A 22,929-nucleotide genomic window follows, 5' to 3' on the forward strand; every position below is an offset into this window, starting at 1 on the left:
AGATGTCTAGCGTCCAGTTCTTTTTTTAATCTTTTTCTTCCTGAAGGAAAGTAATCCTTATTCTAATAAAATGAAGTTATTTATATAGTAAAATGTAGGTATTAGTATAACGTGTGCTTGTGAGGGTTAATACAAACAGGCAAACTGCTTTACATACTGTAAAAAAACAACAGCATTGTCTGACATTATTGTTTGACATTTTGGCTTGTTTTACCAGTTTTTGCTATTAAATAAACACCCAGGGGTTTATCTTGTGTTGAACTGGCCACTCTTCCTTGGTTGGTGTAATGCTGCAATGATGGTTGACCTTGAAGAAGTTTCACTCATCTGCCCCATGGGCGTAACTAAGAGAGGCTGGGCCTCATAGCAGATTTCTCCAATACATTTATACACTCAAATATACACAACTTTATACACTTATCTATACACACACATAAACACACACTCACTTTTATATACTTGTATACACACACATACATGTATACACTCATACATACTCATGTATACATTTATACACTAATACATACAGTAGATACAAACTCATACAATATATAATATAAAATTTGATGTGTACACACTATATAGTGTGTACACATCAAATTTTCACACACACTGTATAGTACATACACATATACATACATGCATACATATATATAGTATAATGAAAAAATGAATATAATATATATCATATACTCATGCATGCAGTACTTAAACACCATATACCCACATACTACACATAAATACAGTATGTACAGCATACATCATATACACAAATACTGCATAAATATACAGCAAATACATGCATACAGTATATACACATACTGCATATACATACAGTATATAGACATGAATACAGTATATACACCATATACACACATACTGAATATACATACAGCACATACACTTATGCAGCATTTACATACACCCATACAGCAGATACATACTAACACTCTAGGAAGGTTCCAGAACCTGGACATTATGTAATAGCAGCTGTAGATCCTGCCTGAACAGGCAATGATTAAATGGGTGTAAGTTATTGACTAATTATGTTTCTGACATGTACACTATAGTGTGAATGGAGAGATGCTACCACCTGACCAGGAGAATAAAACCCCTGGACAGTGAGGAGCATGAGGTCTAAGATTTTGGAGCACATGCTCTTACCACATGCTCTCAGCACATGAGTAAAGAGAGAGACAGTATCAGCACACCTTCAGTACTGACACTTATCCTAATCCCAGGACTAAAGTCAGGAGACTAAGAGCTGCAGCTTCCACAGCTTGGACAAAGCTTCATCCTAGCCTGCATCTCCTACCAGGCTGGTGCCCTATTCCTGAGGACCCTCTCCAAGACCACTCCAGTAATCCGAATCTGCTAAAAGAACGTTTAGGCCCGTTGCCTGCAGTTGTTCAATAAAGAACTAAGAGTTATTTTGCACAACGTTGCCTCTGTCTGATCCCTGGATACGGCTGTCCACGGGTTTCCCATAAATTACCCAGGGACATATCTTACAGACACTCAGGGGTTGTGCCACGGAGAACCAGTACATCAGCCTCTCCATACATGTTTCTTGCAGCCCTCTGGTCCCCATACCAAGCCACTCCGGTGTTCTGGGCCCCGGCTGCCTCTAGGCCTCAAGAAAAGGCTAGGCCCTGATGGAGGATGTTGCATATATACCATATATATGGTGTATACAGGGGGAGAGGCTGTGTATACTTGGGAGGCTGTGTGTACAGGGGAAGACTATTTATTTTAGAGGAGGCTGTGTATACTGGGCGGAGGCTAAATTATGGCACCTAATAAATTGTTGGTGCTGTATATACTGTAATTTACGATAATATATATTAGGAACATGCTCCATCATACTGTAAGTGACTGTGGTATTTTTAGGGGTACAGTGTAGAGTTGTGCTGCATAGAACTGATGATGTTTGGCTATGAATTCAGCAGAGAAAAACCATGGCTGGGAGAAATCGTAAAGAAGTCCTCGATGGAGCAGTTCATCACCTGTAGCATACTAAATACTAGATGTCACTAATGTCAGTGTCACTGACTGACTACTAGTGTGTAAAGTAGCATCACAGGCACAGCATTTTCAAGTTTTGCCTCAGGCAGCAAAAAGGCTAGAATTGATCCTGAATGCACCTCATGGCCACAACCATGGAGCATTAAGATTATTATTTGCAAATAAAAAAAATCTAACATTTATTTAGCTCCTTGGACCCCAACAATTATCTGTTTCAAGGTTTTTTGCTAGAACAGGCCCTGCTCCATATATATTATACAGTGGCTAGAAATGGTATTGCTGCTCTCTTACATTTACTTGAGGCGGCAATACCTATTACAGACACTAGCAAAGTACAATTCACAGCTACTACCAAAGGCCATGCAGTCTAGTTAGATGATCATCAATGTGTATTTTGAATCTCCATGTTTTTCTTGGGGCTCACAGCCAGACATAGTTTCCTCAGCCCTCTGTATAAGCTGAGTATCTGGGCCTCAAAGTATAGGCCAGGTCCTATTCCTGCCCATTTTTGTAGCTCAGGCAGTTTTTTCTATTGTCATTGGCACATGAATGTAGCTCAACTGCCGATTACACACAGACCATGGCAGTTGAGCTCCATTAGTTTCATCAATCAGCTGGGATGACACCCCCACAATTTGTTATTGGTTACTTGTCCTGAGTTCTAAAAATCTCTCTTTAACTACAATGTCAGCTCTATATTTTGTTATTTTCTGCATCTCCTTTATGTTATTGTATTGGAGACTTGTCCAACTGGAAAATGTTCTAGTATTTTAGTTGTTCCGTCCAAACCTGAATTTTGGATACCTAGATAGTCTACACTGGTGGTGGTGAACCTATGGCATGGGTTCCAGAGGTGGCAATCGGAGCCCTCTCTATGTGCAACCAAGCCTGTACTTCATCCTTCAGTTTCAGGCAGCCCAGGACATGCCACACTTGGCACCATTTTAAAGCAACACATCCTTGGCTACTTGGAAACCTGGAACTACAGGTGGAGTGTGGAGGTGTGGACAGAGCTGCTCCAGATCCCACTATTCTTCATGTTAACAGGACCCTGGATGGATGCTACAATGAAAATCCTTCTTTCTATTGTACTGTTTTGGTTTCCTTGGGATGCTGATAGCTGTGATAGCAATAAATAAATACAAAAGTAAATACAATAAATAAATAGCAATAAATTACTCCGCACTTTGCGATATATTCATTGGTTTTGAATATTGTTTGGGCACTCAGTCTCACCATCACTGTCCGGGCTATTGTATAGAGCCTGTTTCCCTATTTTTTTGTCCCACTATTTCTTTGAACACCTTGTACACCTACCTTTTGCATATTTTCTTCTGAATTATGACAGACAGCTTGTCCTTCTTCTTGTCTGCTGATATGGGTGGGGCAAGGATAATGCACATGTGTGAATGTGATGAAGGCCCTGTCAGTTCAGGGTCATGAAAAGTGGAGTTGAGACTTTTTTTGTCATGGCAACTAAAACACAGTCAAATACACTGAAAACACCTGGTAGTAACAATCTTCATGTTTTTGTTACCAAAACATGGGGCCTCATGGCAACGCTTGTATGTTCTCAAAATTTAACTGTTGTGCTGCCAGATGCCATCACTATTGAAGCTTCTGGGCTCTCAGCTATGGGACATGGCCCTCTTTCAACTCATAATAAAAGGTTTCTTACACTATTTTAGGTGGGATATGTACATTAAAGTAAATATATAAAAAGCAATGACTAAAAAAAGATATATTTATTGCAGAAAAAGATTTTTTTACACACATATATATATATATATATATATATATTTATATAGACAGAAAGACATTTTAATACATTAACCATTCACTTTCAGAAGGGGGTAATAATATACAACCAAATATTGCGCTCTCTGCACTGTAAAAAGAAGATTAGATTCATTATTGAGAAATTATATGAAACAAGTGTTAACTCTTAACATCATCAGATGACACATTGACCCTGCATTGATTATTGTATTGACCCCTGACAATTGACTTCTAAATAAATTAATTTTATTTATCCAGAAAGTAGTAATCAGATATAATATAGCTTGACCTGATACTCCCACCAGTTTAAATGCATTTAGTATATTGTGTGCAACACCTTATGTGTATGATCCTATAAGCATAACATTGTGGTTTGGTATATTTGTGTGTTTAATTCCTCAACAAATATTTCAGCATTACAGTACAATTCTGTGATCAAGTTTTAACATAAGCCTGTTCTACATCCTTGTGAATTATTTAATTTAGGTCACTAACCTTTCACCGAACTTTGTATGAAAAGTACAACTGAACACAAAAAAACTGTGTGATATATAGTATTGGAACATTGTTACTCTTTCCTTCATCTGCTTTGATGCTTATCCTCACTTTTTTCATAGTGATCTGTTTTTCACTGCTGAATTCTGTCTTTCTAGGTAGACATATTACATAGAAGTTTATTGAGCCCACAGAGTGAGAGATAATGCAGAGAGAAAGGCTTCTAGATAGTGAAATCGTATAATGACCATAAATAGAGTTAATCAAGTACAAGCGGTCCCCGGGTTACGTGCAAGATAGGTTCTGCAGGTTGAATTTGTATGTAAGTTGGAACTGTATACTTTATAATTGTAGCACCAGGCAAATTTTTTTTGGGTGTCTATAATTTTAAAAATGGTGGGTTGTCATAAGAAGCAGGATTAACAATAAATCTTAATTACAGATACCTTTGAATAACTGCTCAGTAAATTACCAAAATCCAGAGGTCCGTTGGTAACCAGGGGTCGTCTGTAAGTTGGATGTTCTTAAGTAGGGGACCGCCTGACTGGACTACTTATTTCTGCAAATTCTTTGAAAAGTTAGATATGGTTTAACATATTAAGTTCTAAACTAGTATGATAGAAAAAGTCTTTTTTTAAACTATAGTTTAAGAGCATAGAATGACCAAGCATTTAAAATATAGATATCTCATAATATAGGTGTCAGCAGAGCATTGCACCAGACTGTTAGTTTGCAGGTGAAGTTCACCAAGAGTGGTGTACCTCGCAATTTGAGAACATCTGGTTCTTTGTGACTCTCACTGTCCCTATTAGGGGCTACTTTTACCAAAATGCTGCCTTAATTTCTGACAAAAATCTGGTGTACAGAATGTGCAGTCCATCTACTATGGACTATATACTAAAACTGTTGTTCTGTGCACAGTTTCATCTATTTTTTTTTTTGCTTAAAGGGGTATTCCCATCTGGGCATTTACATTTAATAAAATTCATGTGCCATATGTAAACATTTCTTCAATTGGATGTTATTAAAAAAAATGTTCCTGTGTGAAGATAATTTCTCATAACTGTAGTGATATGGTCCCTTAGAAACGAGATACTTTCCTCGGATACGACCACGTCATACTCTGGCAGCGGTGGCCAGACTTGCGCTATAGAGTCCTGCCAAACCACCAGGATTCACCGATCATTACCACAGGACGGCTGTGCGACATGTAGTAACTCCCAGACATTTTATATACAATAACCTTTTGTTTCTTTGTGCACTCAATCCATCAGAGGTGGCCGTATCCGAGGAAGCTATCTCGTTTCTAAGGGACAACATGGTTACATTTATGCGAAATTATCTTCACACAGGAACATTTTTTTAATTACATCCAATTGAAGAAATGTTTATATATGGCAGATTAATGAAACTGAATGTAAGTGCCAAGATGAGAATACCCCTTTAATGTTGTTGCATATCAGTAATGAATGTGTCGCAAACTAGGAATACAAACAACCATCCCCCTTTAAGTACACAGTATTAAACATTGTTGGACAAACATAATAAATACATGTGCAAACTACAAAAACACTTTTTTATATGCAAATGTGGACAAAAACAATAATAATGGAAACTAAAATATATTTTGGCTTATGTGTTTAAGTCCTAGAGAATAGATAAGGACCTTTGGTGGTCAACATAGCTGGACAGAAAAGATTGACCATTTCTAGAGTAGTTTACAGACCACTGGCTTCTTGGTACGGGGTATAAGAGTTTCTATTAAGTCCAAACTGTTTTATCATAGGACATTACTTTGTACATTACATGGTTATGGTAAATTAAACTGGTGTAAAATGTCAGTATCAAAATGCCTTTGCACATTACCATATTCTAATAAAATAACATACTAATTATATGAGATACAGCAGCTAAAAGAATTGCAGGAACAGCGTACATTGTGCAGGCAACATAAGGCAAATTGCTAGGCTCCATCTGAAGGCAACGTTAAATTTATGCATATTTAGTGTATTTTCTATACTGGACAAGGATATAAATATGTAAGGAGAAACAAAAAAAAAAAAGAAAGGGCTACATTCACCCTTTTATATTCATTGTGTAATTCTGATGTTATGTTTAAATAATGTGTACAGTGAATAACACAAACTTAAACAGGTTTTTAGACTTTACAGTAATCCTGTTTAATCACTATGAAAACAAAATGTAACACAAATTTGTAGTATATGTCATGTTTCAATCCCTTGCTACCGTACTTGAACATCCAGTATTAGATCGGTTTGTGTGAATGACAATGTGATAGACATACCCTGTGTATAATTGCATAAATCTCTTGATTAATTTGACACAATGGGGCTTATTTACTAAGGGTCCTGCGGCTGCATTTCCATCAGGTTTTCCGACTTATCGGGGATAACGCCGACGGGACAGGGATTTAGAAGTGGATTATATCGTACAAGGTCGGTTTTTGGCGCATCAGCGCCGGCTTTCATGCAACAGAAATGGGGGGCGGCGGACCATCGGACAATCTGACTAATTCGGACTGAGCGTGGCATTTAACATTTAAATTGTGTCTTATGCCAATGCACTTACATGCATCAGGAAGAAAATGGTGAACTCCGGCAGAACTGAGCAGGGAAGCGACACAAGTAGGAAATCGGACGCACAATCTTAGTGAATTGCGCCGGAGTCCATGATCATCGGACAATGCACAGTTGGGATCGCGACAGGACCGGGTAAGTATTTATTCTACAGTTTAGCATACAAACCTTTGCCTACACTGGAAACAATTTTCATTACCTCTTAGCTGAGAACAGGGCTAGCATTGAAGGGGTTTCCAGCATTTCTTTTTCTGCCAGAAAGCTGTAGAAAGATGAAGATCTTTTATCTATATAGTGATGGATTTGTATAGAATCCCTTCAGCCTTCTGGAATTGTCTATTTTATGAAATTCTATTTAAAAGAACAGCAAAGCATTTTTGGTATATGTAACTCTGCATTGTACAGTTACTCTTTAATTCCTCCTCATTGATTTTAAAAGGCTGCTAGTGACACCACTATCAATAATTCTATTTATAGGAGGAATAACTGATGAGACAAGATATATATACAGCTCAGGAGTGGAGACAAGGCCTTCTTAACACTTTCAGCAAACATTTGTGCACCTTTTAGAATTTACATTTGTACAGAGTCACATGAGTCCTTATTTTGAAGAATGGGAACACACATTTTACAAAAAAAAAACAACTTGCATATAAAAAATCCCTGATAATTTGGATAATACACAGTATATTTCATCCTTTCATCACAGAGACTTTACCCATTTATTGCTCCTTTTTAAATGTACCTTAGAACATTTCCTATTACATTACAAATGTCCTACTGTTCCCACTGAACATTGAGTAAATAAGCTTTACATATCCTGTTACTTTTCATTTATGTAGCATGGACCTTTGTACAATGCTGCCACAACTAAAATCCAGAAGACACCATATGCAATCCTAGATGCGGGCACATCATTAGCAAAACACAATGGCCCATATATATCAAAATTGAGATGAACTGCTTTAGTTTGCCTCACAAATGTGCAGGGTGTGCCTGATCATTGAATCTGGTCTTCAATTATCTGGCGCACCCTGCTCTGCTCAGCACCTTTTTTTTGGTGCTCCTTTAATATACAGCGTGCAACACTCACTCTGTCAAGTCGCTCTAATAAATGTGTCGCAAACTCTGACTAAACACTACCACGGCCCCTTCGGTGCCCCCTTCGGTGATGATCGGGCCAGCTAGTGATCTTAACCTTTTATCAAGACTATTAGGCTGCATTTAAATGAACGAATGGATGATGTCTGTACGTCCCCCATAGAGGGTAATGGGAGCATGGACTTACCACCCACTTACTGCTCCGCACACCGGGAAAAGATAGGACATGTCCTATCTTTCCACGTGTGCATGGCCGTACGCCATGCGTCTCTATGGAAAGGGGAGAGGCTACGGTCAGGCCGGTATATGTTGGTGTAAATGCAGCCTGAGGCTAATTTTTGGACACACCAAAATAACAGCCTAGTGAAACCAATCAGAGTCAATGCTGTTAGGTAAAAACATATAGAAGGAGTAAAATGTACCGGCAGAACTAGAAAATATGGACAAAAGTGCTAAATAGCTAAAACTTGTTTAGTCAATATCCCCTTGATGCTGATGACTGGAAGATGCAGCTTTTAAAATGGTCACATCCTTAGCCGACACTTCAATATTACATGTTGTAATTGGGAATTACAAACCCATTATGTATATTATGACGTTCTGTGGTTAATGGATTAGAATGTATTAATAATTTATTATATATCTTGTACTTAAATAGAAGAGGATCTAAGCAATTATGACAACAGTAAAAATATTCTGCAGCATAGACACAAGCATAATTTCTAGCAGATGCACCATTCAGAGTGTAATATTTCGGGACAATATAACTAGGTAAAGCTTCTCTTTCATTCCTGCTTTGGTTGCAATTCCCTATGCCAGTAGGTGGCCTTGAACAACTACGAAATTTGAAGGCACTGTAGACCAGGTATGACAGAGGGTTCGGTATAATTCAGAAGTACAATAATTTTCTTGTAGAAGATATATATATCTATAGGGTAATGGCTAAGAAATGCATGATTGATTAGGAGATACATGCAGTTACTAACATTAGGACATGCTTAGCAGTGAAATGTTTTATATACCTTAACCCCAAGAAAACATTGCTGATAATTGTACACATTTTGCTGTAGATGTTCTTGACTTCTGATATTCTTTCTTCTCGCAACAATAATATTATACTGCATCAATCATCCACTTCTAACATAATCTTCATCACTAGCAGAAGGACTTTCTTACTTCACTGGAAACGCAGAAGTTAATTTTGTGAATGCAGGAGCTAATAAATGTTACATACTCTTATGGGACTTATTTCTTCACTTTAGCATCATAGGTGCCGGCATTTTTGTAGGACGCCACATAGCCAGTGTTTTCTACAATATTCTCTCGGCCACTTTTGCCTTTTCCTTTGCCAGTTTCATCAAAGCGTTCCTTGTGGGATCCAGTGTACTTGGATGTATCTGTTAAACGATCCACTGCACCAACTGCTGCAGCTTTCTATAGGAAGTAACAATGCAGAATAATTAAGATATGGAGATTAAGTCATGCAACTCACATATATACATATATATATATTATATATATATTTTTTTTTTTAAAAAACCTTTTAATATTTTTATTCATTCTGTTTAGGCTCCCTTGATGGATTGATCGCTCATACAGTATACTGCAAAACATGACCTGGAAGGTGTTCAGCTATTTGAAAACATGATGGTAGAAACCAATTTCTCCTGACAGGTTCCCTTTTACATACCCATATCTTGTGCATTTCCACTTACTGTAACTCCAGAGCTTATAGGTTCTTTTCCAGCCACAAGTTTGCAGATAGAGTCATATGCTTCTTCCTTGCTCTTTCCTTTAAACCTTTTTGAGGATAGTTCCTCTAGAGCCTGCTTAAATTCTTCATAGTTGATAACTCTTGCTGTTTTTGCTCTATACGAAAAATTAAATAAGGTTACCATGTAAGAAATGCGGCAACTTCAAATGTGAACTGCCATAGTACAATGGCACTAACTTAAGATGGTGCCATCAGCACCGTCGCAAAGTGTAGCATACGCCTGACAGTCAGGTGCAATACTGCATCTAGAGGGTTTGACATTGCTACCAATTAAAACTACAACTCTAATTGAGGAAAAAAAGTCCTTAAACATCTGATTATTATTAGTAAGTTGAGTTGATTTATAGAAAGATTTATATTTAAAGGTACACTAATATGTTTCACATACTTTACTTTGGAGAACACGATGTCAACATCAGTTCCGGTTATAGTTTTTCCATCAATGACTTTGCATTCTTTACAAAGCTTGGCCCAGTTTTTACCCGTCAATTCTTGACCTGTTGCCTTTGTATCACCATAGATGGCAAACTTTTTGAAGCTTTCTTCTAGGGAAGCAAGATCGGAGTTTTCTGCCATTGTTATCCTGGCAAGTAAAAAATATTACAAATTTGATGAAAAATGTAATTCATTCAAAAAAGATCAACAGGTTAAATATTCCTGTGAGGCATAGCTTGTGTTAAACACAATGCATTTCGAGGAAAATGTACCGCTTTATCAAGTGAATAAAGGCTAAAAGGTACACCAAAACCAGTGCCGAGGGTGCAGTCGTGGATCCCTCCGAGGCATGGTATGGTATGGAATGGTGGACAATATGGCAATGTAAATGTATGGCTGTTTTGCCCATTGAAATGAGTGTGGCGGTATGCTACCAGTATCAAAACAGTATGGGCCTAAGATATATACTTATTAGTTTGGTCCCCATCAGCTCTACCATGTGTTCATCATATCCCATTCTTTATGTAGTATAATAACACAATTTCAACCTGAAATATTTAAGTATCATGGTGCAGTTGACTGTGTATTTTGTATCATTTTTACTAAGCCTTATGAATAATACTTTGAAGATCTACCACTGGTTTATAGCTGCATGTCTACTTAATTTATATAAAGATTACACTTAATATTTAACCAAAATATAGGAGCAAATCTGTATTCTCCCTGCTATGATCTACCCAGCATCATTTGGGGTGAAAACCGCTATAAGCCAGTGGTAGATTTCCTTTAAACAGAATGATTATAAATGTATAAAAGATAACTAGCACGAAACACAATGATTAAATTATATGAACCACTAAGAACTCCAAGGCAACCCCTTATTTATGTGTCTTATTTTTTAGCATATGTTGCATGCATCATTTGTCCTCTTGATGTCCTTTGTCATATTGACATTATTACTTACAGCAGAATTGAACAGAATCCAACAAACCGTGGTGTCATACAGCACAAGGAAGTTTGGAGAACTTTTGTTTTGCTGTGTATTTAGTAGCAACAAGTAGTTGCTACTTGGCATCCAGTATAATGTTTACAGCTTGGTATTTGTACCTACACCTTGTTGCTATGTAGCTTCTATGTGTATTACTTTATGTACAATGTATTTACAGATTTGTGGGAATCAGATTTATGGATTGGGAATGCAAGTGAAATAGATTTTTTCCCTTAGGGCATTGGTTTTGAGTTTAGTTGTAGAGGCTCTTTTAACTTAACATAGAAGCTAATATACAAAATACTTCCATGTAATGGTTCCTTCCCCCTGAAGCAGACACTATAGGGTGAATATGGTGTTTGCTGGTTGATTCCAAGCTGGTATTATAAACCAATCTAAACCAAGTTTATCAATAAATTCCCTATGGATTTAAAATACATCACAGTTGTCATTGCAGAAAATAATTTTTTCAGTGTTACTAAAATGTAGCTAGCCTGTGACTTTTCTACTTGCCATCTGCAAGACAAATGAAGACTGTTAGCCCTCGGAGTAGGGCCCTCTTTCTACTTTCTACTCAGCTCAGTTCTTTCTACTCAGTTCAGTCTGATGGTATAAAAATTAAAGACAAACATAGTCTACCAGCACATAATTATGTTCACAGATATTTTTCTGTGTCATCACAGATATTTTTCAATGCACATGAATCTGATAAATATACAGTTTTCACTTGCACTGAATGCTAACAGATTTGATATAAGCACAGAATGCTCAACCAATTAGCTACTACATCTCTCACTACATGAAATAAATCTACTGTTCTACCTGGTGACCTACTTTACAGAAAATGTTTAAAGGGAACCGGTCACCAGGAATGTTATTTTTAGCTGGTGACCATTAGCCAATGCTATGCTTATTTTATAAATGCCTTTGTCAGCATCCTGAATGATTTCATTAGTTTATATAAATTTAATTCACTTTACTTGGCTCTCTGCCAGAAGCATGTACTGAATTCCTGGGGTGAGCCAGGGGGCGTGGGGGGGCTCAGCTGCAGCCTGTGTGTGTCAGTCTTCTCCTGCAAACTCATGCAGCTCCCTAATCCCTCCCCACTTCCTGTCACCTTCAAACTCATGCAGCTCCCTAACCCTTCACTGTCATGTGCAATTAGCAGGCAGGACAGGGGAATGATCTGCAGGAGAGCAATAACATATGAGTAGACTAGGGCTGCAGCTGCACCACCCAGGGCAAATGGGGCTTTCTTTAAATGCCTTAAATAGGGCTTGCTGTATGCTCCCTCTGCCATTTTTCTGGCGTAGAGGGCATAGTGAATGGTCGCTATTATGTCCTGATTAGATAGTCCATGTCTTTTGTAGCCTAGCAAGCAACTTGTTGACCTTGGCCCTTTCTGTATCAGTTTTACCCTACTTAACACATGCAGGGGCATTTATCAATTGTGGGTTTTTTTTTGGTGCATGTGTGTGGCAAGTTAGGTTAGGATTTTAGATTTTGGTGCAAGGACTTAATAAAATGGTACACAACCAAAAAGGATCTATATTGACTCCACATTCATGAAGGTGAATTAGAACTTGGTACACCAGCTTTAGCTTTTCTATTTGTGTGCAAAAAATTGTGCCTAAAAAGTGTCCGGAACCTGAACTGATTTCGCAGGCTCTGTGTAGCGCTGCGGAATATGTTGGCACTATATAAATTAAGGAATTAATATATTATAGAAGCGCAGGAATAGTTTTGTGATTACCAAGCTTTGCCCTAATTGAGAAATAACAAAGCCATACACAAGGTGGGGCAAGAAAGAAAAAACAAACTGGCGGCAAGCCAATAATAATTGCCCCCCCTTGGTGTGTACAAATTCTTAGTACCCTGGATACAAAACTGGTTTTGAAACGACATGAATAAATTACAATTTTAGATGATATCAGGCATATAGAAGACATTTACGGTAAATATATTTTAAGCTAAGAATTTTCTTCTTTAGTTAGTGTATTGTTTGCATTCATGTGTGCACAGTCAACTGGCATCATGATTGCTGTACAAGCCAGGGCAAAATGCTGTTTACTTAATCCTTTTCACCCAGGCAAACATTTTTATCACTAGATATAAAGAACGAATGATCTTACAAATGAGACAAATATTTGTTTAGGATAGCAAATGATTTTAAAGTATCTCGATCTGCTCATGTGCCAATTATCTTTTACGCCTGTATCCTGTCAATGAGCTCACTTTGCGCTTAGAGTAGACTCGGCTTATAACCAGTTTGCAGACACAATTTCATCCTAATAATTTTCTCTAGCATATACTTATATACCAGTAAAATGTCACAGTATATTTAATAACACAAGGACCTCCACTCTTTCAAGGAGATGGAGGACCTCAAACAAAGGAGATGATCATCGACCTATAGAGGAACAAAACTGCCGCAGAACTAATTAGGATAAACGGGCGAGAAATAGATCAAGTCAACACCTACAAGTACCTGGGGGTGCCCATTCATGACAGGCTTAAATGGAGAACCAATATGGACTGGTTATGCGGAAAGGCCATGACCAGGTTGCACTTGTTGAGGAAGCTGAGGTCATTCCAAATTTCAACCCTAATATTAAAAATATTCTACCAAACAATGATGGCGAGCGGATTGTTCTATGCATTTGTCTGTTGGGGAGGAGGCTTAAACAGTAGAGAAAAGAACCGACTCAACAAGGTCATCCAAAAAGACCAGAGCACTTTTGGGGAGACTTTGCATCTGCTAGAGGAAGTCTGGCAAACCAGATGCCTTAGGAAATTTGACACCATTGCGAAAAACATCAGCCACCCACTACACGACACTACTGCAGCAACAGAGTGACAGAAGTTATCGCTACCGCCAGATGTATTGCCGTACCTCGAGGTTCCACAACTCCTTCATCCCGAAGGCAATAGATCTATTCAACTATACGGTGGCTAAAGCGAAAGACTAAGTCACACCTCCCCCCCAAACCCTCTCCCCACCCCCCAAAATTAAGGTAGTAACTGTAATGTTATTTGTGTTGTTTATTATGTGAAACGCTGGTCATGCCTTGCCTGGAGTAATAATGCACAAAACAATTTCCCAACAGGATTAATAAAGTTTTATTCTATTCTATTCTATACTATTCTATTATTTCACACTTGCATTGTTTTTCACGTCAATGGTTCATTTTCATGAATGTCTTACTAAACCATTGTTTTCAATGGGTGTTTTCACATTTAAGTTGTTTTCCACTGATCTATTGTTGGCGAAAAATTTTTTAAAACCTGTCCTAATTTTTAATTTATGTGGATCAAGTAAGTCAATAGAAGTCTATAGGCCAGCAAAAAAAAAGGGATGGCAGGTCTGTTTTTTTCACTGATAAGGCTGGAAAACTAAATGTTATGTTTTCTCACCAATTTTGAACCTTCAGTTTTTTTTCCAGATGCGAACCAAAAACAGAAGCAAATAAAGATAGCGTGAATCTTCCCTCATTCTATGTAATGATTGGTAAATCAGCTAAATAATGCTATCATGTAAGGATGACTTTTCCTATGACAAGCCATAGCACAGGCATACACTATATTACATGTGTATTTCCAAACTTTTCCAATGTGTATTCCATATCATCTGAACAGATAACCCTTGTGCAAAGGATAGATACATTAAATATATACTACTTAAAAGACAAACAGCATTTAACTGCCTCCTGAAAGGGTTTTGCCCATGAAAGAAAATTCTCAAATTTTAATCCGCTAGTGATGTTTACACAAAAAAGATAATTTATAACAGCTTATTTTACAATTTTACTCAGTTTTATTGCTGTTTTAGATCCTACCTCTCTCTAGGCTGGTCACTGTAAAATTCCAGAGTGTGGGCGGGGACTCTCTAAGGAGACACATTATGATTCTTTTAGTGCTGTGAGATGTCGTGTGCTGACAAAGTGGTTAGATTATCAGGATACAAGGCTTATATACACTTTCATTTGGCTTCTGAACATTGTACTAGTATCTGACACATAGAAAGAGAGATGAGACATATCAGAGATGAGAAGATCCATGAGATACATATAAAGTATGCATGTGTGGGAGCCCGTCCTGGAATGCTGGGTGGGGGCTGGAGGCAGAGAGCAAAGAGTGGGCTCTGGAGGGAGCACAGTTTGTGCCAGGTTGCGCAATTCTAGACTGGACTTGGTGTTGAATTAATCTGGGTCCCGGAGCCTCTTAGTATATGAGATGCATTGTGTTCTAGTTTACTGACACCCAAATTTATGTTGCATGCTAAGGCTCCTTACACACGAATGGGTATAGCATATGTTTGCCGGAAAATATAGGGAGGCGTGCTGCCAGGCTGTACATACTGCTAAGGATAGAGCACACTGTATCTTTTTTCTAGCAACAGCATGTTATGGTTGTAAGTCTTTCCTTCAGCTTCTTCTACATTCTGCCTTCAGCTGACAGGCTGGGAGCACACTTCAAATTCCTACATCTCCTGAATCATTGCACACAATTCTTGTGTCATACTAAACAGGAGACCTCCCCTTTAATTTAATGTCAAATTATCAGATTGTGTTTAGATGTATTACAGAAATGGAGATATCCACCGTTAAAGCTAGAGTCGAAAATAGAAAGCTGTATATAAAAATCACATTTTATACTGCAACTTTAACCCCTTAATAACCCCGTAATAGTACTTCACGTATCGGCTCACGGGCTGAGCCCTCTCCATACCCGGTAAGTGTTTGCTTCATATTGCAGCAAACACTTACCGGCAATAGCCGCAATTACCAGCCGTCGGCTTCAAAAAGATGGTGGCACCCATGCGTTGCCATCTTGGTGAAGATTGGTTGCCAAAGACCTGAAGACTGGTTGCGGTCTCGTTTCAACCCATTCATTACAATGTGTGATTCACACATTGTAATGAATGAGGAGAAAAATACTCATATACAGCCATACTGTAGTATGGCACTATATGGTATGAGCAATCAGACAACCTAGGGGTAAAGTACCCTAGGGGGTCTGAAAAATTTCCCCTGCATTCCCCCTGCAGTCATATAAATATAAATACACAGTAAAAATAATAAACATGTTAGGTATCGCCACGTCTGAAAATGCCCAATCTATCAAAATATAATAATGTTTTTTCACTGCTTTTAACTCTGTAACAGGAAATGCACTTTTTTGCCATTTTGAAAAATATTAAATATTCACTAAAAAGGGATCAAAAGACCATACAGACCTAAATATAGAATCAGTGAAAACGTCACAAAAGAAGACACCACCCATGGCTCCGTCTACCGAAGTATGAAAAAGTTATTAACGCCAGAATATGGCAAAATATTTTTTTTTTGTACAGGAGGTTTTAATTTTTGTAAATGTATGAAAACATTATAAAACCTATACAATTTGGTGATCACTTAGACCCAATGAATAAAGTAAACATGTCATTTGGGCCGCACAGTGAAAGCTGTAAAAGAGAACGGCGGAAATGCATTTTTTCACCAATTTCACTGCATTTGGAATTTTTTCCTGCTTCCTAGTACACGACATAGATTAGTAAATACTGTCACTATAAAGAGCAATTTGTTATGCAGAAAACAAGCCATTACATAGCTCTTTACATGGAAAAATAAAAAAGTTATAGATTTTTGAAGGTGGGGAATGAAAAATGGAAATGCAAAAACAAAAAAGGGCCAGGTTGTTAAAGGGTCAACAGTGTATGTCTCTGGTACTGTGAGGCATCCAAATACAATCCTGATTTTACAATTAAGGGGAGACTCTCCTGTCTAATATGACACCTAGATTGTTTAGGTTTCTACGTGCCAGGGTTCAGGAGATATCTGTTTGAATTTCGCCACTGTCATCTTCACGGGGTATGGGAAAATATGACATATATAGATGCAAGGGAGTTATGATAGAGTTAAAGATGATTGATCCAGTTTCCAATATTACCGCATCATTGAGAAAAAAAGAAGCGTGAATCTAAACTATCAGTAAGGCTACATCCACATGGCCATGTGTGCAAAACGGGCTGCAAAAAGGGAAAGTATGCGGCCTTTATTACACCGGGGAGAGGGAAAGGTGAGCATATCCATGGAAATAAAATGGCTGCTCGGCTCTCTCACCATGTTCACCATACAGTCCTGTTTTCCCTACTCATTCATAAAGAAAGCTCCACATGCTCACACATAGTTAGTCATACCTCCCAACCGTCCCAGATTTGGCAGGACAGTCCCATTTTTTGGTCTCTGTCCTGCTATCACAGGCGGCTGGGAGAATGTCCCGGGTTCTCCCTGCCTCCCCCGGTTTGTACTGCCTCTTTCTAGTCCCATACATAAGAGCTGCAGAGCAGCCAAAGCATGGAGACGAGGAGGACGTGTGACCAGCCCCTGCTACCTCCTCACATAATGTCTGCATGAGTCATGTGAGGAGGTAGCTCCGCCCCCTCTATGAGTCAGTCGGAGCCCGGGAGAAGAGAGAGTGACTGCGGCGGAATTATAAGAGTTGAGAAATCTGTTTTTTTTTTGTTAAATACCAGCGGGACAGGAGGAGGCTGGAGGACCGGAGAAGGATAGGGGACAGGAGGAGGAGGCTGGAGGACAGGGGGCTGCAGAAGGACAGGAGGAGGAGGCTGGAGGACAGGAGGCTACAGGAGGAGGATGCAGGAGAATGGGCCACAAGAGGAGACTGGAGAACAAGAGGCTACAGGTAGAGGAAAACAGAGGACAAGGGCCACACCATGAGGAGAACAGGAGGCTACAGGAGGAGGCTGAAGGACAGGAGGCTACAGGAGGAGGCTGGAGAACAGGGAGCTACAGGAGGAGGATGGAGGACAGGGGGCCACGAGAGGAGAATGGAGGACAGGAGGCTACAGGTTGAGGAGGCTGTAGGACAGGAGGCTACAGGTAGAGGAGGCTGGAGGATAGGAGGCTACAGGTAGAGAAGTCTGGAGGACAGGTGGCTAGTAGAGGAAGATAGAGAACAAGGGCCACACCATGTGAGGAGGGGTGGGGGTAGGAGTTCAGATAGTATTATGTGTAAGTTTGGGCAGATAAATAAAAAAACAGATGTTAAGAGAGGATAAAAAGGTTTTATATATTGTAGAGTTCCATTAGGGGGTATTTTACGGTTTCATGGGGGGATTGTCAAGGGGTCATTATACTATGTATGGGCAATTAAGTTCCATATAATACTATGCTTGCGGGTGGGACAATGAGCATAGTTTGGAAAAAAGGGGAGGGGCTTTTTGTCCCTCTTTTCTTGCCCAAAAGTTGTGAGATATGAGTTAATGTCCCCTAGGATTTATAGGATAATTATATTACTCTAGGCAGAATTCAACAGATTCTAGAAAACTATTTGGCCAAGAGTTGAAACTAAAATGGGGGAGAGTGTGCCATATGAATGGAGTACCGGTGTAAATACTGTAGCCTACCACTGCTGCAACATTGCTTACTTGCTTCCAAGAGACATTCAAACATATAAATTGAATATGTATAATCAGCAGACATATAAAGGCACATTTATCATTTGTGTTGCAGGGTCTCTTTTTTTTTTGGCTGATGAATCGTGCAGGTTTTTTTTTTTTTTAAATCAAAGCTTTTTATTAAACATTTTTAACTTTTTTACATAAAATGAGACCATAACTCTGAGATTTTCCTACAGGCATATGCTGAGTAATGTAGGATGTGAGCACCATGCTAGTTATACAAAGAGTATATACAACATTTCTTTTTATTTTGATGCTACTACTCAGCATTATAGCCCTATGGATATTTCTCAGTGTAGACATATAAGCAGTTAACCCGACATTCTGTTTAATTGTATTTAGCTGTAGATTCACCACCCTTCTGTGTATCCCTGTGGGCCCTGCAGGCAGATCATGTCACTGCTATTTCTCATCCCGCAAATCACCATGACAACAGTCTGTAATGGTGTAAGCAAAGCGTAACAGAGAAAGCATAGGGTGGGAGGCAGCGTGCTCTTTCTCATAGTGATTGGATCGAAATTGTGTAATCCCCATGTGTTCTTATTAAGAGTTATTAATTAATTTAAGTGCATGAGTGTCATAGGCGACAGTGAGTCCTCAGTGTAAGACAGGCTCATAGAGTCAGCATATAGTACTGCATTCTCACAGTCTCTACAGACAAGGACTCAGACAGCAGATGTTCTTCTATAACATCAAGATTCCCTTTGGACAATTGTAGCTTCTGCTTTTATTTTGGGGTTCTCATAACTCTGCATTATTGTTTAGTTCTATTTTAGTCATTATTAGATCCTTGCATTTTTTGCTGCATTTGTACATTAACAAATGAATTATACATCCAAGTTGTGGCCTTACACAGAAAAACTAGAGGGGATTACTACAGGGGATTCTAAATCTATTTTTAATATAAATGTATTCCCTATGTGCTGTTGTTTTCTGTTTTCATTGCCTTACTTAGACACTTCCTAGGGTTTTGACACAGAGGCAACATATTGCAGTGATTTAACCAGATCTATCATATTAGTCCCCACTAAAGTCCTCAGTTTACTTCACTGGAGATGCTGAGATCAATTTCACAGTATCAGAGGTAACCTACTTGGTGAGGACTAGCTGCCACTTAAATCAGGATTTATGGATGTAAAGCCACACCCTAGAAAGGCTAGTGCTATCCTACTCTCAATATTAGAAGAATCTAGAAGATTTATAATTTTACAATTGCTTACATGATGTAATCTCAGTCTCGTACACTGTATTCTTTTTTATTCTCAAGGTCCCAGCATTGCAATTCCTGGAGCATCTTGCAGTTTGTGCCTTTGTATGGCAAGATGTAATACATGGAACAAGTGTCTGTTTACTTTTACCATGTGAGTTTAGGATACACTGAATTCTACAGCCACTCCATGTTGGACTGCAAGCTGGGAATTTCTGATCTTGCTTTATTATACATCATTTCCTAAATGTTCCAGTGAGAATTTAGCTATTTATCCCATCTCTGCTGGTTCTCACATCCATACTCATGTGAAAGAACTCAGTGTGTCATCTGGCACTATGTATGGTGATATTGTGAATGTGTACACAGGGCAGCACTTTGACCTGCTATCTTAATACACAGAATCACCAGTGCTTCTCAAAGACCTACATTTGCTGTACAACTGTTGCTGTTTGCATCACAATAGCTGATTATTCACATTATGTTACATGGTAATATCATGTTCTTGTAAACACAATTTGTACCTAGCATAAAGAGTACAACCCTCACAACATAAAAACCTTATTTATGTATCTTAGTTATTATGTATATATCTATCTATATAGAGTTTGTGTTCGGAATACTTAATATCTAAAATGAGTGATGCAGCAGAGCATGTTCATAGTAATGTATATTTATAGGCATAATTATTTTGAACCTACAGAGAAAATCACCTATTGAAATCACCTAATGGGGTTATTAGGTTACCAGCAATAGAACCATACAAGTGACAAACCCAGTTCTGATGCCTCCAGCCATAAAGAAAGAAAACCTATTGATAAACTAATAATAGCATATTGTAATATGTAGAATCTCTATTGCCAAAAACCATACAAAATAAACTATCCCCTGTAAAATGATCCAGAATGTAACAACCATTGTAGTCATTTCCCAGCTTCCACAAACAGATGTAAGGTTAGATAAAAATACTACAATGAGAAGAGACTGAAGCATTGTTTATAGGACATACTGCAAGACTATATTGAGCTGCAGGACAGCAGAACACAGTGCAGCTTTAGAATAGAAAAAGATGGAAAAGGCTAAATGCAGTAATAAAATAAATATTCTCATTGCATTCTGTTCTGTTTTCACTATGCACCTGCAAACCAACGATCAAACACGAGAAAGAGAAGGAAAATATGGCATATGTTCACCGTAAATAACTGAAAAGAGAAATATTTTCTTTTTATTATGGAAGGATAAGGGGTTGTGTTGAGTTATGTGCAGAATGTCATAGGCAGAATCCTGTTCTTACCTCCTGATTCCCTCTGTCTGCTGTAGACGCCTCCTCTCCCCGCCTGGCCCTGTAGAATGAAACGCTGCTTTAAAGTCTGTAGGGCTATTATCTAGTGTTTATTCCTGTATCCATAGAGACATCCTGTAAAACATCAAGGGAGTGTAATATAAATATAAGTGACCAAGGTCATTTACAGGCGTAAGAGATGTGCCCTCCTTGCTTGCAGCAGTCAAGATTTGGCTTGGTAGAGATCTTCAATGCAAGTGACTAGATGGGCTCCTGTGCCAGAGGGGTGTGTCAGAGCAGAACAAAGACACACTAATAGACAGGGACAGTCATTCATTAGCTGGCTAGTCATTTTATGGACAGGCTTCCAGAAGTACCATTGATTTTAGTGATTTACCATGTAAAACTATTACTATCTTTTTGTAGCTTTTTATCTTAAGATGCTGACAGTTTTTACAGGAATAGATATACATGATAGAGCTTGTGCTCCTAATCTATATGAATTAGTGAAACAATATATATTGTTTAATTTTTATTTTATTTTTACCACATTAATGAACATGAAAGTGTGAATGTAAGGGCTTATACACACAACCATTTTTATCTTCAGTGTGCTGAAATTTTAATAGATAGCACACCAACTCATACATGAGCTCACCCACATTCACAGATCCCTAGATGCGTGTTAATAAATTAAAAAACAACACACATTGTTCACTTTACAGCCTTTATCCACTATTTCTGGTTACCTCTAAATGAAATGTACTACATGGAGCATACCTACTAAAAGTGTCTAAAACAAGTTAGGACACCCACATACATAGCATATTACCTGTGGATGTGCCGGATTTCTAATGTAAATATATATTAAATATTACATTTAGTAGGTATGCTGTTGGCAAAAGGCTGTTGATGGATTCTGAAAACAAGGATTACTAATGAATATCTGTTATTAGTATTTTGAGTATCCTGATCTTAATCGAATCAATAGAAAGAAAAAAGGTATTTAAAGGGAAGCTGTCACTAGTTTTACAACATTAACCCCTTGATGCATTATGACGTACATTTAAAGGGGTATTCCGGAAATGAAATGATATGATATGAAAAACCTGTGATGCTATAAATAAATGAAAATAACAAAACTCAACGTAATTAGTCACAAAATGGAACTTAAGTTTGATTTTGTCGTTCACGAAATTTAATTGCCTCTCTAAAGTATGCTGAGCTATCACCAAGATGGCCGCCACTTAAAACTACAAGTCACATGATCTTTTAGTTTTCAGTAACTCCTCCTACCTCTTATGCTCTGCTCCCAGTGATGATCTAACAGACTTTCTTACTCTGTTACCATAGTAATGATGTGTGTAACTGCCATCCCTGCAAATCACCACAACACTGGCATATTGGATGCACTGCAGCCAACCAACTACAGTCAAACGTAGTGGTGATCATATGACCTGCACAGGCAGGTGCAGGACATGTGATGTGGACATGTGAACAGCAGCCATCTTCTGTCCTGTGTCTTCTCCGCGCGGAGGAAATTACTGGACTGATTAAAGGGCCAGTAGCATTTTAATTCTACATTTCAGTATACGTCCACAGCATTTTTCTGCTAACAGGAGCAAAATTTTAAATAACAACTAATTACATATTAGCTTATATTTTAAGGACCCTTTGTATATAAATTAATGTTGTTTCTTGGAATACCCCTTTAAGCCATAATGCCGTTAAGGATGTATAAAGAGGGCTCATCTGAATGCCGC

At 38.3% G+C, this 22,929-nt stretch overlaps 1 protein-coding gene across 1 annotated transcript; it reads right to left on the bottom strand.

Annotated features, from left to right (window-relative positions):
- Window positions 1–5,742: 5,742 nt before the first annotated feature.
- On the bottom strand, window positions 5,743–21,453 carry TPPP3 (tubulin polymerization promoting protein family member 3). Its single transcript, XM_072117709.1, has 5 exons — window positions 21,355–21,453; window positions 21,179–21,227; window positions 10,160–10,354; window positions 9,713–9,866; window positions 5,743–9,431 (listed from the first exon to the last, which is right to left on the bottom strand). Exons 3-5 carry the CDS (start codon window positions 10,345–10,347, stop codon window positions 9,243–9,245), a joined length of 531 nt encoding a protein of 176 aa, XP_071973810.1. The 5' UTR covers window positions 10,348–10,354; window positions 21,179–21,227; window positions 21,355–21,453; the 3' UTR covers window positions 5,743–9,242.
- Window positions 21,454–22,929: the final 1,476 nt, after the last annotated feature.

This window comes from Engystomops pustulosus, chromosome 7 (assembly GCF_040894005.1).
Source record: "Engystomops pustulosus chromosome 7, aEngPut4.maternal, whole genome shotgun sequence".
NCBI lineage: Eukaryota > Metazoa > Chordata > Amphibia > Anura > Leptodactylidae > Engystomops > Engystomops pustulosus.

What these genes read in the sequence shown, in the direction of transcription:
- TPPP3 (XM_072117709.1), bottom strand. Translation starts at nt 10,347, where the DNA reads ATGGCAGAAAACTCCGATCTTGCTTCCCTAGAAGAAAGCTTCAAAAAG. An exon ending in ATCGTGTTCTCCAAAGTAAA is followed by an intron (nt 9,867 to 10,159) that starts GTATGTGAAACA and finishes TTTTTCGTATAG; the next exon opens with AGCAAAAACAGCAAGAGTTA. An exon ending in CTATAAGCTCTGGAGTTACA is followed by an intron (nt 9,432 to 9,712) that starts GTAAGTGGAAAT and finishes TACTTCCTATAG; the next exon opens with AAAGCTGCAGCAGTTGGTGC.